This window comes from Pteropus vampyrus, unplaced genomic scaffold (assembly GCF_000151845.1).
Source record: "Pteropus vampyrus isolate Shadow unplaced genomic scaffold, Pvam_2.0 Scaffold113, whole genome shotgun sequence".
NCBI lineage: Eukaryota > Metazoa > Chordata > Mammalia > Chiroptera > Pteropodidae > Pteropus > Pteropus vampyrus.
The window spans coordinates 5,006,421-5,021,724 of NW_011888894.1; the positions used below are offsets into that span (position 1 = coordinate 5,006,421).

The 15,304-nt window shown below is 36.7% G+C and overlaps 1 protein-coding gene across 2 annotated transcripts in view; it reads right to left on the reverse strand.

The window, feature by feature from the left end:
* Positions 1 to 15,304, reverse strand: part of MEIS1 (Meis homeobox 1) — a 135,089-nt gene that overhangs the window by 26,509 nt on the left and 93,276 nt on the right. For both annotated transcript variants that reach the window (XM_011365609.2, XM_023533844.1), the window contains exon 9: positions 324 to 400. In XM_011365609.2, the coding sequence (XP_011363911.1) occupies positions 324 to 400 (77 nt within the window). The remainder of the gene's footprint in view (positions 1 to 323; positions 401 to 15,304) is intronic.

Genomic DNA, 15,304 nt, shown 5'->3' on the forward strand with positions numbered 1-15,304 from the left:
TTCTATCCATTATCCTGAAGGAGGCAAAAAAGCCATAGAGAGAGATACATTTACAGAACCACAGTGAACGTGAATTCAACACTGACATGTACTATGCCTAAAAGTTGCCAGTTCATAAAGAAGGTGGAAAGCAATACATCATTTTCTTTTCCATACTATCAAGAGCTCTCATCTATCATTCTACAGTTTGTTCTCACCTTTGGATCAACAAGCCACCAGGAAAAATAGCAACAACTGGGTGTGTCTTCTTAATGCAAAACATTAGCTGCAGGTTGCCAGAGGAGGAAGCAGATTGTACATAAACGCAAAGCCAAATTACTTACCAATTGTTCACTTGAAGGATGGTGAGTCCCGTGTCTTGTGCCAACTGCTTTTTCTGTTCTTCAGAAGGGTAAGGGTGCTGAAAGAGAACAAAAACCTTAGGTGTATGTTCATATACTTTGGACAGATAAGGTAGCGCATATCACATGTCAGGTCAACAGTAGGGGCTAGGAATTCAAAAATAAACAGATATGCTCTGTAAAAAATAAATAAATAAAGAGAGAGATGTGTACATCAGTCAATTTTTAGGCTATTTTGTCAATAACCTAAGTGTCTAGTGAAGTCTATAATTAAAGGTAAAAATGCTGAGGTGTGTCACCCTTATTAATGGAATACTACATCATCTAATTAATGGCAGTAAAAGACAGGCCAATTACAAAGATTAGTGAAGTGTATAAATAGCTACTTAGGATTCTTGCAGAACCTTGATACTGAGTTTATCCTTTAACAGGTTTATTTGTTGCAAACACAGGAAGTTCAGTGTGGTCTTTACTGTACTTCACAGGATTATAATAAAGACCAGCCCTTTTGACCATATAAAAATGTACCACCTTGATGTAATATTTTTATTAGAACCATAGATTTCTAAAGCTGAACCATTTGGACCAAAAGTTTCAGCTGTGATCCCTAGTAGTTAAGCACTTTGTTGGTATGACATTCTCTCTCCAAACATCATATTACTGCAAATATCAAAATTAAAGTAGGCGCATTTTTAAACCACTATTCATTTTAGCTCTTCTGAAAAGCACAAACAAAATTCAACCAAAGTTCGTTTCCATATCTGAATGTCAACACATGCTGGGATTCTGAATGTAGGCCAATATGAGGTCAAAGACCAGCATATTTTGTGTGCTACAAATAAGCCCAGCTATGTTCCCCATAAAATAGGATGAAAAGTATTATAGGATTAGATAATAAAATGGAATCCATACCTTTTTGTAAGAATGTTTAGAATCCTACTGAAATTAGTTTTGGTACAAATATTTTTCACTCAATAGTCAACTATATCTAAATCTGAAATATACATTTCTAAAGCCTGCGAGAGCTGCTGAGGACACGGTTTTCATCTGCAGAGACCCTGGCTAGTTTGAAACACCGCATCCCAATAAATTCTCCCAAGGTAAAAAATGTTCTGATAGTCAACTGTCTATTCTCTTATGAGTGAGAAAGGGCATCCCTTACTCTCTATTTAACTATCTGTGTCACTGGAAACTAAATTCTGGTCTATTGAATGTTAATTAACATAGCTTTTAATTTCATTAATAATACCTGATTAGGTGCTAAGAAGGTTCATTAATGACCACTTTAAAGCTCTTATATGTAAGTTTAATATGTCCTATATCTATGCACATGAGATTCCTTTGTGGAGAGCAGAGATGTAGCAATTTTTCCCATAAGGATTGTCTTTGATTGTCACTTAATCAATAAATACACAATTAGAATAAGGCTTTGCTTTCATGGAATATAGTGCCTTTCTCTAAAGAGCTCCAAGTATATTATGGACAGGATGGTAATTAATCCCCATTATATCCCTTTGAGGAACATAAATGGAATCCATTGTCCCTCCTGTTTTACAGGTGAGGAAACTGACCAGAGAAGGCATGGTTAGCAGCCACACAACTCAGTGATTGTCCTGCTTCCCTTCCTGTGTCTAAGACTCACTGTGAACAAGAAATGTGACAGACATCTTTAATAATCTCTATGCACGGGTCCAGCTCGAAAACCTCCAGACTGCTTACCATGGCTTGCAACAAGGCCCACCACTGTCCAGCCCTGCCCACCTCTCAGACTTCGTGACCTTCTCCTCACCCCCTTCCCACCGCTCTGCCCAGCCACACAATCTTCCTTTCCATTCTTCCAACATGCCGACCTTGTCCATACCACTCAGGCTCCTGTGACAATGTCACTTTCACATCTCAACTCAAATGGCAGGCCTTACCTAGCCCACTCTCCACCAGCCCACCTTATCACTCTCTCATCAGTCTTTTCTTTTTCCCCCAATAATAGGCATTGCTCTCAGAAGCACTCGTTCTGATTACTTGTTTCCTTATTGGTGTCTCTTCCCACTCATTTAGCAGCTCCAAAGCCCTTGTCCTTTTTGTTCATCATCCTCAAATCCCTGACCAGCATAATAGAAAATCAGTAAACATTTGTGGAATAAAGGAATGGCTATGACTTGCCAATAATACACAGATATTCACCACGTAGATGTAACGTTAAAATGTATAATAAAAAATTTTCAAAGCCCCAAAGAGCTATAAACAATCTAATTTGAGATCCACAACACTATGTTCCTTACTTTATTCCTAAAAGTGATGTCGACCCACTCTTTTCAAATAGAAGAATATAAACCTCATAATAGGCTAAGATCATAGGCGACAATCTCCCTACTCAATATGATGCCAGTCATCACAGGCAAAATCTCATGATTGGATACTGAGCTAAGAGCCATCCGCTACTCTAGATTTAAAACAGAACTCCCACTGCATAAAGCCTCGCCATACAATACAAACCAAATGAATCTCTTAGTTTATGAATAGAATACTGAATTAGGTATGATATATAGTAGTTCTATGTCTACACTAGCTGAAGAGCTATACATAGGCATACAAGACCCCATTAGATTATATAAATTAAGCTGCTACTCACTATGAGATTTGAACAAGGGATAACTTTTCTAATCCTCAATTTTGTCATCTGAAGTTCTAAGAGCCATCAAAGTTAAAGGTTACCGAGGTTAGCAATTCTTACAGAATATAAGCCTGGTTTTGGAATATGCAAATGTTATCCAGCTTTTGGCAATACAGCAGGCCACTAAATAAAGTTTCATTCAATGTCATTTCGTTATAATGTTGATGAGATTCTGTAAGAAAGTAACTCTTGATTATTTCATTAGCCTAGAGTAAAACTGGTTACGGTATATATTATTTTGATTAAAGTCTAAGAATCTATTGAGAAAACATTAAGTGAGGACTTACTGTATTTGTTATATAAAGTCGTAGACTGATATACACAAGTTGTTTGCCAATCTATAATGTTTTCTGTAATTTGCTTACTGTTTTGCAGATCCTAAGGAAATCTCTTTCAGTGATTTTCAAGAGAATTACTAAATATGTCGGCAATCTCTCTTCACTACAGCTGGATGGCAACACCTTTGCTCTGTCTCGTTAGTTGTGTCTATTATAATATTATGACCAGAACTGGATAAAAATTAATGTTTATGCCATTTACTTTTAGTTACTTTGAAAATTGAAAATTGTCACAGTCATTTATTTGTGCTGTGTTTTCAAGAGTATTTTTGCATGCCTGTTTGTGAGCAAGTTTTAGATCCATTCTTATAGAGCAAATGGAATTCACATTTTATTTATGCTGGTGGTGTCAGGAAAATTCTCTTTGGATCATTAAAATTACCTGAATCATTACAACTTCAAAGAGCAATCATATGGCCCTCAAAATTTCAGTGTAAATTTAGATTGGTTTTTTTTTCATATCATGCAGTTTCTGATTTCATAATTTAACTATCATAAAATGTAAAAGTTCTACCCTTTTTCTCCCTCTGTCACTTTTCATGTGATCTGATTTTAAGTAATTGGAACAAACTGTGTCTAATTTCATGCAGCATAATTGCAAGGCAGCCTCAAGCTATGGCGACCCAGCACTCTATCTCCATTAAACAATTTTCAGTTATTCAGGATATTTTTTTTAATAGAAATGAATGAGCCTGGATGAAATTAAATGTCACAATAATCTGGTCATCATTAAGAGGGGAAAAGGGTATCAACAAAATATCTAAACTCATGTCTATGGTAGGTCAATTGAATGGTTTTTTTCTTTCTCATAGTTTTTGGCCTTGGTGTCCTGCAAACTTTCAATTCCCTGAAAAAAAAAAAATCTGTAATTGCTAGAATCACACGAAAACCATGACTTCAGGTATTTAATCCACAGTCAGACAAAAATCCACAAAGAAGTTAGATTTTTAACTGAAATCCTATGTGTTCAAATATTTTAACTCCTATGCATCATCACTAGATAAGCTTTTTGTGACCAGTGTGAGATATTCTTTTGTAGACTTTTTTTTTTTTTTAAATAATTTGACAAAAACCTAACATGCTGCAGGCAAGGCTACTATAAAAACATTCAAAGTCCTGTTGCATTCTGCCCAGGGCTAATGAGGCCTTAAGATGGGTGAAGGTAGATGTCATTTTTCAAGGGATAAAGAAAAGTGCCATTTTAAGGAAGAAAACGAGAAATTCATTCCAAACCATTGCAACTAAGGGTATAGGCCACCCCTTGCCAATCTCCTATACACCTTTGCTATTATTGCACCTCAATGGCAAGATTACTAGTTTAAGAGAGACCAGTAGGTTCTTGTGAAGGAAAGACTGATTGCACTTGCCAGATATAGCAATCAACCTAATCACTTTGGGATATCAAAGCAAATTTGACCAGTCCAATAGACAGTGGCAGGAGACCTCTCCTTTGTTGTGTACATTAGCCTCATGCCATTATCTCTTAAAAGCTTAATTATTTGCAAACAATTGATCAAGATGGGAATTTGAGAAAGGATATGCAAGGGCCACTGGGAGAACTGCAACGCATTAAGAGAGCAAACAAAATTACCTTTAGATCTTACAATAAGAATTAACGATTGAGCCGGGAGAGCTAGGCAGTGCAGTAGCTGCAAGGGTTCTTTCTCGAGTGTTTCCCATTTGATCTGCATTAACACCTCAGGAATGAGTGAAAGCCATAAAACAGTGATTATGTATGGGTAAAGCTGACCCTCCCTTCCAGCATTAAACCTGCACACATGTATTAGGCTGGCCTGCTGGGGAGAGAAGAGATGCTGGACTCAAAGGGAAAAGAAGTCGCTTGTGGGCAGTGGAACCCCAGCTAAAGGAAATAACTCATACAATGGTCATCATTATTTCAATCATCAACACCCTGACTTCTCCTTTCCAGTTTAAGTCTCTTGCTGAAATATAAACTGTTTGCCACTCTTCACGTGTTTCTAGATCTCCAATTCGACTTCTAATAATGACCCAGGATAGCAGTGATTGCTTAATAACCCCCAAAGAAAAAAATAATTCCTGGAATGTATGCCTTGTGTAATAGAAATAAAGAATGTCTGAAAAAAATCTAAAAATAGCTTATGTAAAAGTTAAGTCTGAACTGTCATTTTACCAGCCCCAAAGAATAGAAAGTGACAGAAAGAAAATGACGACTTTCTAAAGAAAGTTATCTCTGCACAATTCCAATTTTATTCTTTGGGATTGGGATGGGAGGAGGAGTTTCTGATGTTGGTTGTCTAGTATTTACAAGTTTACAATACATTGGAAGAAAACGTATTTATTTAAACAATCAAGCAGACTCTTTCAGATGAGCATCAATGGGAAAAGAGAAACTCTTCAGTACACACAGATGGAAAATGTCCAGCCTTATATCTTAACGATATCCTTGACCAAATGTACTCCTTTCATCAAATTTTCCACCCGACTGCAAATGTGGATGCCAAGACAGTGATGAACTTTATCTTATCTACCCTGGTAACCAAGTTTCAATAACGTTCCCTCCCTCACTGCCTTGCCCACTCTAACAGCACATTGTAATGGCAGTAGAAAATTTGAAAATAATCCTGTACAGAGCTCGCTGGTGAGATAATGGAAGGCTACGCTGCCCCTTCTCAAGCCTCAGATTAGTAATTTCTTGTGACACAGAACTGCCTCTATACCGAAACTGCAAAACAGCTATAACAAAGCAATAGAGGTGGAAGCAATTTTCAAGCAAAATGTTACATGCTATACTTTAAAAGGTATGGGAATAGGTACCGGGGGAGCTGATCTAACAGGAGGAATTATGGCAACTGTCCAATATAACCCTTATCAAGGCAATGTTCTGTTGCTTGGCTGAATATGTTGGAAGAACAATTTCGGAACTTCTTTTATCCTTTTTCCTCCGGCCCTGTGCCTCCTCCACAGCTAAGTTTAATGCATTAATATAAGTTGACCTTGAGCTAAACTCTGGTATGTGATGGAGAGATACTCCCTTTAAAAAAAAAAAAAAAAAAATTCTACCATATGGCTTTTAACCATTAGCTTTCTGTGTTCTTTTAAAACTTCCACTGAGTTTTTGTCACTAGGGGAATATTGCGACTCTAGATTAAAAACAACCAGCTATACATGTGACGTCTAAGAGCATAAACAGAAACTTGTTAACCAAATATATTTATATTAGTTTAGCATAACATAAATTTTTTTCCTCTAAAAACTTCTCCCACTTTAAATAAACTTGCTGCCATTTTCCCCGAATGCATTGACTATGAATAGCTTACACTGTGACAATTACATTGATCTAGGATACTTTTTCCTTTTAAAAAAATCCATAATGCTTCCCTATTGTCTTTCAGCTTTATGAATTAGTTTTACTGTTTCAGTGAATGCTTTTTTGTCTTCTGACTGCACATTATCAAAGAGACACTTTGTGCCTCCCATTTGCATTACAAAAGCAGTGCACCATGCAGTCGAAGAACATAGCCTGAATGCATAGTAGCTGAGTTCTGCATCCACACACACGCTGGTATCCAGAGAACCGTGGTGTCCGTACTGGCTAAAAAGCCAAACACGTTTGGAGTTTCATCAGTGAAGTCACAGGATTTCGACCTGCTTTCTTAATTCTCCACCAATGCTCCCAGATTTCCTAGTCGCTCAGACTCAATGCGCCCTATTGATTGTTCGGCACTTACTTTTTTTCTGCAGCCTAGTCAAGCCATTTTCTAGACAATCCCTCCGATTTCTTGTATATCTTGCAGTGGTTCTAAGAAGTTGCTAGTGGAGGTGGTGCAGGTAGGGAAGTAGGTAGGAATCTCTAAACTTGATCTTATTGCATGAAAATGACATCAGTGTGGAAGGAAAAGCTGAACACTGGGTAATATTTCATAGCGTCTTTACTTTTGTGTTAACGAGACTATCTTTATAATATACAGCGGTGAAAAGATTATTTCATCGTCAATTAAAATAGGCCAATACTACAATGCCTTGTCTGTCTCACCTACCTGATCTTTTAATTCCTTATAAATATCAACTAAATATGAAGTAAAAACACTAAATAAAAAAGACAAATATTTATATGAAGGGATTTCATAGTCCTTTGTATTGGGGATTTTTTAAGTTGCTTGCAATTCTATAATAATAACAATGTTTTAGGTCTATCCTTTACTACATACATACATATATATGTTACAGTTACAGGAGTATTTTTAAGTATATGCATTAAAGACAAAATTCTGACTCTAAATTAGCAATTACTTACATCCTCCTCTTAGAAGTATTAAAATTCATGAAGAGTGCTAAAATTATTTTGAATGGTTATGATTATTAATGAACTCCCTGGATATTGATTCTCTTAGTAGGAGACCATAGCTAGAAAAGGAAACACAAAAAGGCCACTAAGAAAAACAGGGTGGGAGGCGTAGGGGGGTTGGGGTGTGAATGGGGGAGAAAACTCGTGCTTCACTTTCGTGTCCTCTTTGAATCTTTTGAAATGATAGATTGTTTGAACTCTGTCGGTAGGACCAACATATTACCTGCATCGTCTCATGTACTCATGATGACCTCCATGAGTAGGGACTGGGCTCAGCTCCATTTCACAGATGAGGAAGCTGAGGCTTGGCTAGGGCAGAACGCATGCACAAGGGCTCACAGCTACTCAGTTCTAGGACCAGGTTTGCCCTCCCCTTTCTCCATTTGTCTACACTGCTATTGATGTTTCTTTGCTATTCCTTCATTCCCTTTATGAGATAAACATTTTAAAACCAAAAACATATTATAGTAGAGCATGAACAAAATATTAATTGTGGTGAGCAGTGACTAAATGTCTCTCTGCAGTTCTAACAGCCTTGATCCAGGACAGAGTCGCTATTCTCCTACACACCAACCCTGGAGGTAAACGGCCAGAGGTGGGGGTGGAGCTCTAGGGTGAAAGTTAGTTAACCAGAACTTCACCTCACATTCTCCCTCCAGCATCCAGCCAAAGAGACTTCATCAATCTCAGCTTGGTAGTATTAGTAATGGGGGTAGAAGTCATAATGGTCACATGTATTAAGAAATCAGGCATTATTCCAACTACTTCACATGTGTTAACTCATTCGATCCTCACAAAATTTTATAGGGTAGGCACAACTGTGATACTCATTTTATAGATGAGGAAACTTGGGCGCAGAAAAGACAAACAGCTGTTCGCATAGCTGGTAAGTAGTAGAGCTGGGATTTGAAACTTGGTGGTAACATACAATTTGGGAAAACTCACTTCCAAACTATTTTGTTTTTTAAATGATGGGAGGAGAAATCCCACTCATTCTTGATAAATTAATCATGAATATATATGATGATTACTACTCATTTTATGAAAAAGCTATTATTTTAATATACGTGTTTGTATGTCTTTTACACCTACAACTCAGTTCTGTTCATGGAAGCAACAGTAAATTTTGCTACAAGATACAAAAAATAGAAACTAATACATCCATCACTTTATTAGTGCTTGTAGCATTGTTATAAATACAGAAATGATGGTAGGCTATATACAAGAACAGTCTTTAAGAGTCATAGAAACAAACACCTGCTATTCCATCCAACGACACACAATATGCCTTAAATTGTCTGCTTTGAAATAAATTGTGGATTGGTTTTTGTTTTTTTGTTTTTGTTTTTGTTTTCGTTTTGCTAATTACTTTCATTTCTTATGTGATTCTTAATCAAATATTACTTAAATTACATTTGGAACCATTTCAATGTAGTAGAATACTAATAAAAGCACGAATCCTATTCCCATTTTCAATGCAACTAGCCCAGTCCTGTGCCCAATAAATATTTGTTGTCTGAATGAATGAGTGCTGTTGAAGTTAGAAATGCTTCGAATGCCTCAACTAGCATTTATAAGTAGATGACTTTAGAGAAACATCAGAAAACTAGCAGCTGCATTTCAATAATTGTTCATTCTTCTCTCTCAGTTTCACAAATCCTCAAACAGTACAGATTTTATTTACTTTCTTTAACTAACATTTATACCCTGTGTCAGGCAAAGTTCTCAGTACTTTATAAGTGCTTTATATATTCACTCAGTGCTTTATATATTCACTCATTTAATTTTTACAACAAGACTCTGAAATAATAAATGTTTTTACCTTTATGTTACAGATGAGGAAACTGAGGCAAAGAGTCTAAGTTACTTGCAAGTAGGAGAGAACTGGGATTTGACCCCAAATATCCCATGCTCTTATCCAAATATCCCATGCTCTTAATTGGTGCTATGGTTTGTCTTTGTGAGCATGTATAATTCTCCCTTAGTTTCTCCATAATCCACCCTATGTTGTTGTTGGGCTTACTTATTACAAAAGTTTCCTTCACTCTCCAACTGCAATATAATGAAATTTAAGATCTCTGTCTTACAGGACCTAGCACAGGACCAAATAAAGGATAAAGAAGACTGTTTTTGACATACAGGCTCTTCCCCAAGAAGTTCACTTTTACAAATAAAACAAAACAAGGACACATCATACAAGACCACTTTTCTGAAAAGAAAGTTCATGACTGATTTATGTGGCAAACTCCAGTAAAGTAAGGATCTTTTCCAAATTACATACAACCCACAATCACTATTTCAGAGAATATGCCAGCTAAAAAGTGACCTATCCCCAACTCGAAGAACACTTTTCCACTTTAAAAATCAAAGTGAAAAGGTTTTGAGACCATTAAGAGAAAATACAGGGAAGATGAAATACAATGAGACCATTTTGCAATGAGTTTGTTGACAGTAATTACTATTGCCTTTACAGATGCCCTGTCCATCATTAAATATTCAGGAAAAATTCTTGTGTACAGAATAAAGTATCCATAAGTTAGAAGCAAAAACAGTACATTTGGTGAGAAGATTTTTTGAGAAGGAGAGAAAGCTAGAGATAGGGAGAGAGAGATGGAGAATCCGTGCTGCTCCTAATATGACTAAAGACCACTGGAACTGGTACTCATTCTCTAGTGCTAATTTTCCTACTTAAATTACAGTGATGGTGTAGCCTCATCTCATTAGAGATCATTGTCCCCAGTAGACAGTTGTGTTTATGGGGGACTCTGGCTGTTCCACACCTGCTGATCAGGTTGCTATGTGATCAAGGCTGCATACAAACAGCAGACTCGAGCTTGCTGGACTGCAACTGATGAGCCCGGGCTAATTCAGGGGTGATTATGTAGTTTACTGGACCACTAAACCTCTTTAAGCTTGTAATTACTGCCTATTTGAGTAAAGAACATTCAAAAGCAATTCACTGCATCATGCCTGCCACAGCTGGAAGCAGGCTGCCAGCAGTCTGTGGGGACATTAAAATCTACAGGGACGTGGATTGAAGCCCAGCTAGCAGACACTGTCAGCGGCACCCGCAGCCAAGTATGTTCACATTCCCGCTCACCTCTCCTGACCAAGCTTACCATTAAAGGTGCAATGAAAACTATAGAACAGCCATAAAGATGACAAATAAGGGAATGTAATGGTACAAACTACATTTTAATGATTTCCCCCCTTTGTACAGCTAAAATTTAAAAAGTCTTTTCACAATGCCAGAGAGAGAGAGAGAGAGAGGAGTGAGAGCATGTGCTTTAAATAATATACACTTCTGAGATTTACTGTGTACTTGCTAAAAGTTCTGTCCAAAAAACAACAACTCGAAATGCCCACCTTTTAGGCATTCTAAAAGAACTGGGATGCATAGTCGTTTTAGATCTCTTCCACCCACTTAGCTGTTGTGTTTATAACCTAAGCTGGGAAAATATTGTTTAGCTAGTTGATTGACATTTTCTAAAATCACTTGTGTAGATTTTTTGCTCTTAATAAATTAAAATGCCGCTCAGACACCTGAGTGAAATTTACTTTCAAGAGTCAGAGAGGATTGAAGAAAAAAATATATCAGTATTTATCAATGTTCTCATTTTCTTTTGCTGTCACCTTAACAACTGCAGTTCTTTTGTATAACAAAGTGTAAAACATGCTTTGCATTGCTGCGGGTATAATTATTACTTGTCTCTAAGTAACAAAAAAAGACTGGAACTTAATGAAGAGGGATTAAGTTAATTTCTTTTTTAGCTAACAGTTTCCTGTTAAAATGCAGACCTTGGTGAATATAATGTTCAGGGAAGGAAAATTAAGCTTTTTATTTCATTAAAATCTCCACTTTGGAATATTGATATTAAAATATTAAGATGATATTTATTCTTTAAAAGTATGTAAATTTGGTATGAAATAAAGCCACAGAAATCCGCTCTGACTACTCCATCCAAAGTCCACAGATCCAGGGGGTTTATGTGTTATCTAGACATCATTCCTATTAATATTCATTAGGTGGGTCTGCTTGCATTTTTATAAGCTGTGAGAGAGGCAAAAGAAACAATCAGAATTCTTTAACACACAGGCATTATCAATTCAACATATGCCAAATAGCAGAGCACCCAGATTTGAAGTTAAGATTCAAATGCAATTTACCTTTACTAAGCTAATTTTCATGAAAACTCTTTTCCCTTTACTCATTGTAGTCTAAGCTATTTAATTATCTCTATTCTCTGTAACATACACTTCAATTTTTAAGAGATTATTCAGCACTATATTTTATCTTGGTTAACAACAAAAGCTTTATCGTGCGATCAAACTAAAGAGAATTTCCTCTTAAGAAAAAAACCTAAAAACTTTAAATTGTTTTAGTAATAAGATTACCTTTATCTTTATGAACCTTCTTAAGCAAACCCCTTTTAACTCCCCAAAGCATTTACTGATGTGAATTCACTGTCTGTCTCCAGAGTAGATTATAGAAGAGGGAAGGGTCTTAGTCAAAATTTGGGCATATCTCCAGGATTTGTTTCCTAAATTATGCTTTCTCAGTTGTCCAATCTAACTGGACAGGGATGTGTTAGCATGGTTATGAACTGTTTCGCTGGAGTTCTCATAGATCTCACAGATACTCATGGAACCTCTTAGATAAGTGGGAGAAAGAGCCAGACCTGTCACCGGCAAGATTATAAGACAAAATTGGCAGAAATAAAGGTATTCAATCAAAGTAACTCAAAGGCCAGTTTGGGGCCTTTTTTTTTTTTTTTTTTTAATTTGAGTTTGGATGATCCCTTATATTCTTTATATTTGTATAACACTTTACCTTTTTAAAGAACTTTTATTACATTTTGCCAAATACAAACCTTACAATTACTTGGCAAGGTTGAAAGGACAGGTAATTCTGACTTCATTCTTTTGAAGTTAAAACAAAACTCAGAGTGACATATGGCAGGATATGGGGCCAGGACGTTGTGGCTCTTAGGCGAAAGCCCAGGCCTCCTACTTCTGAAGCTCAAGTTTATCTTGTTAATGATAAAATAAAAAGCCGTACTCATGTCTGTCAGAAACCTACCATGAGTTGATGGACCTGACCTTTGTTTTGATGCGTGAAAATGTGCACTGCTCTATACCTAGGGTGAAAGGAAGAACTCAAAATACAACCAAACAAAGCAGAACACCTTTCAAATTGGCTGTCATCATTTCAAACAAAACTTATATAAGTAATTTAACTGGTAATGCTAAAAAGTATTACATAGTGGCATTTAAAATACGCTTTAGGCAAAAAATATCCTTACCCCATGACAGGGTAGTTTGTTCCTCTCGGAAACAACTAGACTTAGTTTTGTTTTATATAGTGTGTCTTTCTGTGCCATTTCATGTATGACATAAAATTGCTAATTACATATGCAAGGGGCCCCATTTTTTCCTTTCATAAGTCACTTTCTCAGAGAACTTAGGCCTATGTGAAAAGTCACAACCTGTGTAGGCCAGAAGGGTGATCATTAAGTCCATTTCTGCTTCAGTGATGTGGTTACACATTGACAAACGACAAATCTAAAGGAAAACATATTAAGAGTTATTGATTCCAAAAGGTACAGTTAAGTGTATCAATTTAGTTAGATAACTGAAGCTTAAGTCCAAGAACTCATACTAACTGTGTGACTCTCATCAACACATTTCAGTCCTCTGATCCTCAGCTTCCTCATCGGTAAAATGAGGATGACAAAAACTGGTGGCGGTCGAATAAGACAACATACATCAAATTGCTTAGCATAGTACCTGGCATGTCTCTAGCATAAATATATATATATCTAGCATAAATATATATATTTTCCTCCTCAATTTGTAGGGAAGAATATCTGACTAGGCATTTCTTGTAATTATTTTTCTAGTGTTAAATTAGGCTTTCCCCCCTTGGTTTTAATGTTTTCTCATAATCCTCTTTATTTGGATACACTCATCTCCAGAATACCTAAAGGCAGAGCCAGCTTCAAATGCAATCACACAAGGCACACAGGGCCCCCCTCATAGAAGAGCCCCACATCTGGTTTAATGTGCTGCTGTTGCCATTTTGAAATTCTTCATAATTTTTTTAGAAGCCCTGCATTTTCAATTTGCACAGTTTATGTGGAGAATGTACACATTCTCCACAAATCATATAGCTGGTTCTGCTAAAAGGGAAAGAGATTGTTTTTCCTATCAGATCTTTTACACACAGCTACAACCTCTCTTGAATTTATTTGAGCTTCAAGGAAGTAAATAAATAATTACTATGTTCTTACCAAAAGGGTGTAAAAAATAAAACACTAAAAAAGCAAGATAAAGGAGGCAAGACTGACAGTATAGATGTGCTCAGACCTCAGAGAGATGAGTAAGGACACTTAAATGACCCTCCAGTGGCCTTCAAGGGTTCACACACTCCTGTAAGTGCCTAAACCACCCTAGGGGACAGACAGAGGCACTGAGAAAATATTCCATATTATATAGTCTCTGGGGGGAAAAAAATCAATAATCTGGAACCTTCAAGGTGTGAGGCCCACTCTGGCTCACTGGACTCAGGGGTGTTGAGAGCCTTTGTCTTTTGGTGGCTGAGAGTCAGAAGTGGCAATTCGCCCACCTTCCTTGGCAGAGGATGAGTGCCACATTTGGCAGAAAAGTGTGCTCTCGAGAAAAGGGAGCAGAGAATCTTTTGGCCTGGGCTCCAGCTAGGATAGATCAAAAGTGAGAACTCGCCTTTGCATGCCAACCAAGTGCCACTGTAATTAAAAACAAACCTTCGGAAATAACATATTTGGAAATTATTGCAATTCCAGCACATTCACAGTATCAGCTCATCAATAGTTACAATTAATTCATTCCATCACAGGATTTGGGAGAGGGGGGATGCTATTGTTTTGTTTAGCCTTCTTAAACAGAATTCTACTTTTTAAGGAGGTCCAGATAAATGTATAAATAAGCAAGCTAAAGAGAAAATATGTCATAAGTCATTAAATTTGAGAAACGCCAACACATTGGTATTTGTACCTTACCTCAAACCTTCTAAAATAGCAGCACTGAATTTTGAAAATGCAAAATTCTATCATTTTGATGATGCCAAATGATAGACTAGACTATTATATGCATATATTTTGTTTAATGGCTTCATTTATTTTAATAACAAAGGGAAACTAGATTTTACAGATGAAAGCTTTTTTTTCATGGCTCCAATGCAACTGGGATTTTAAAATCTGTGATGTTAACCAATATGTGATAATGGCTGCTCTCAGGAGCCCTATTTTATAACATTTTAAGCAGTGAAAACCTACACAGAGTACCCCTATTTTAAGAAGCCACAATTGGGGTGAGTGTCAGAGGTCTCATGATTATTCCATGTTTCTTTTCTCTGAATGGATAAATGTTCAGTAAAGTGTTGGCTGTGGAATTACTGGAGCAATGGGATTAACTCACTAAAGATTTATTATAAATGAGGCAGGAAAGTGCTGTTCATGTGATTTCAGGGATAAGAAAATAATTGCATAGACCTCTTTTCTCTGTTCGGAAATCTGCCTACAAGGTTTAACATTTTGTTGAGAATCAAAAAAATAAATCACACCAAGTAACTTCAGTTTAATTCTTGTTT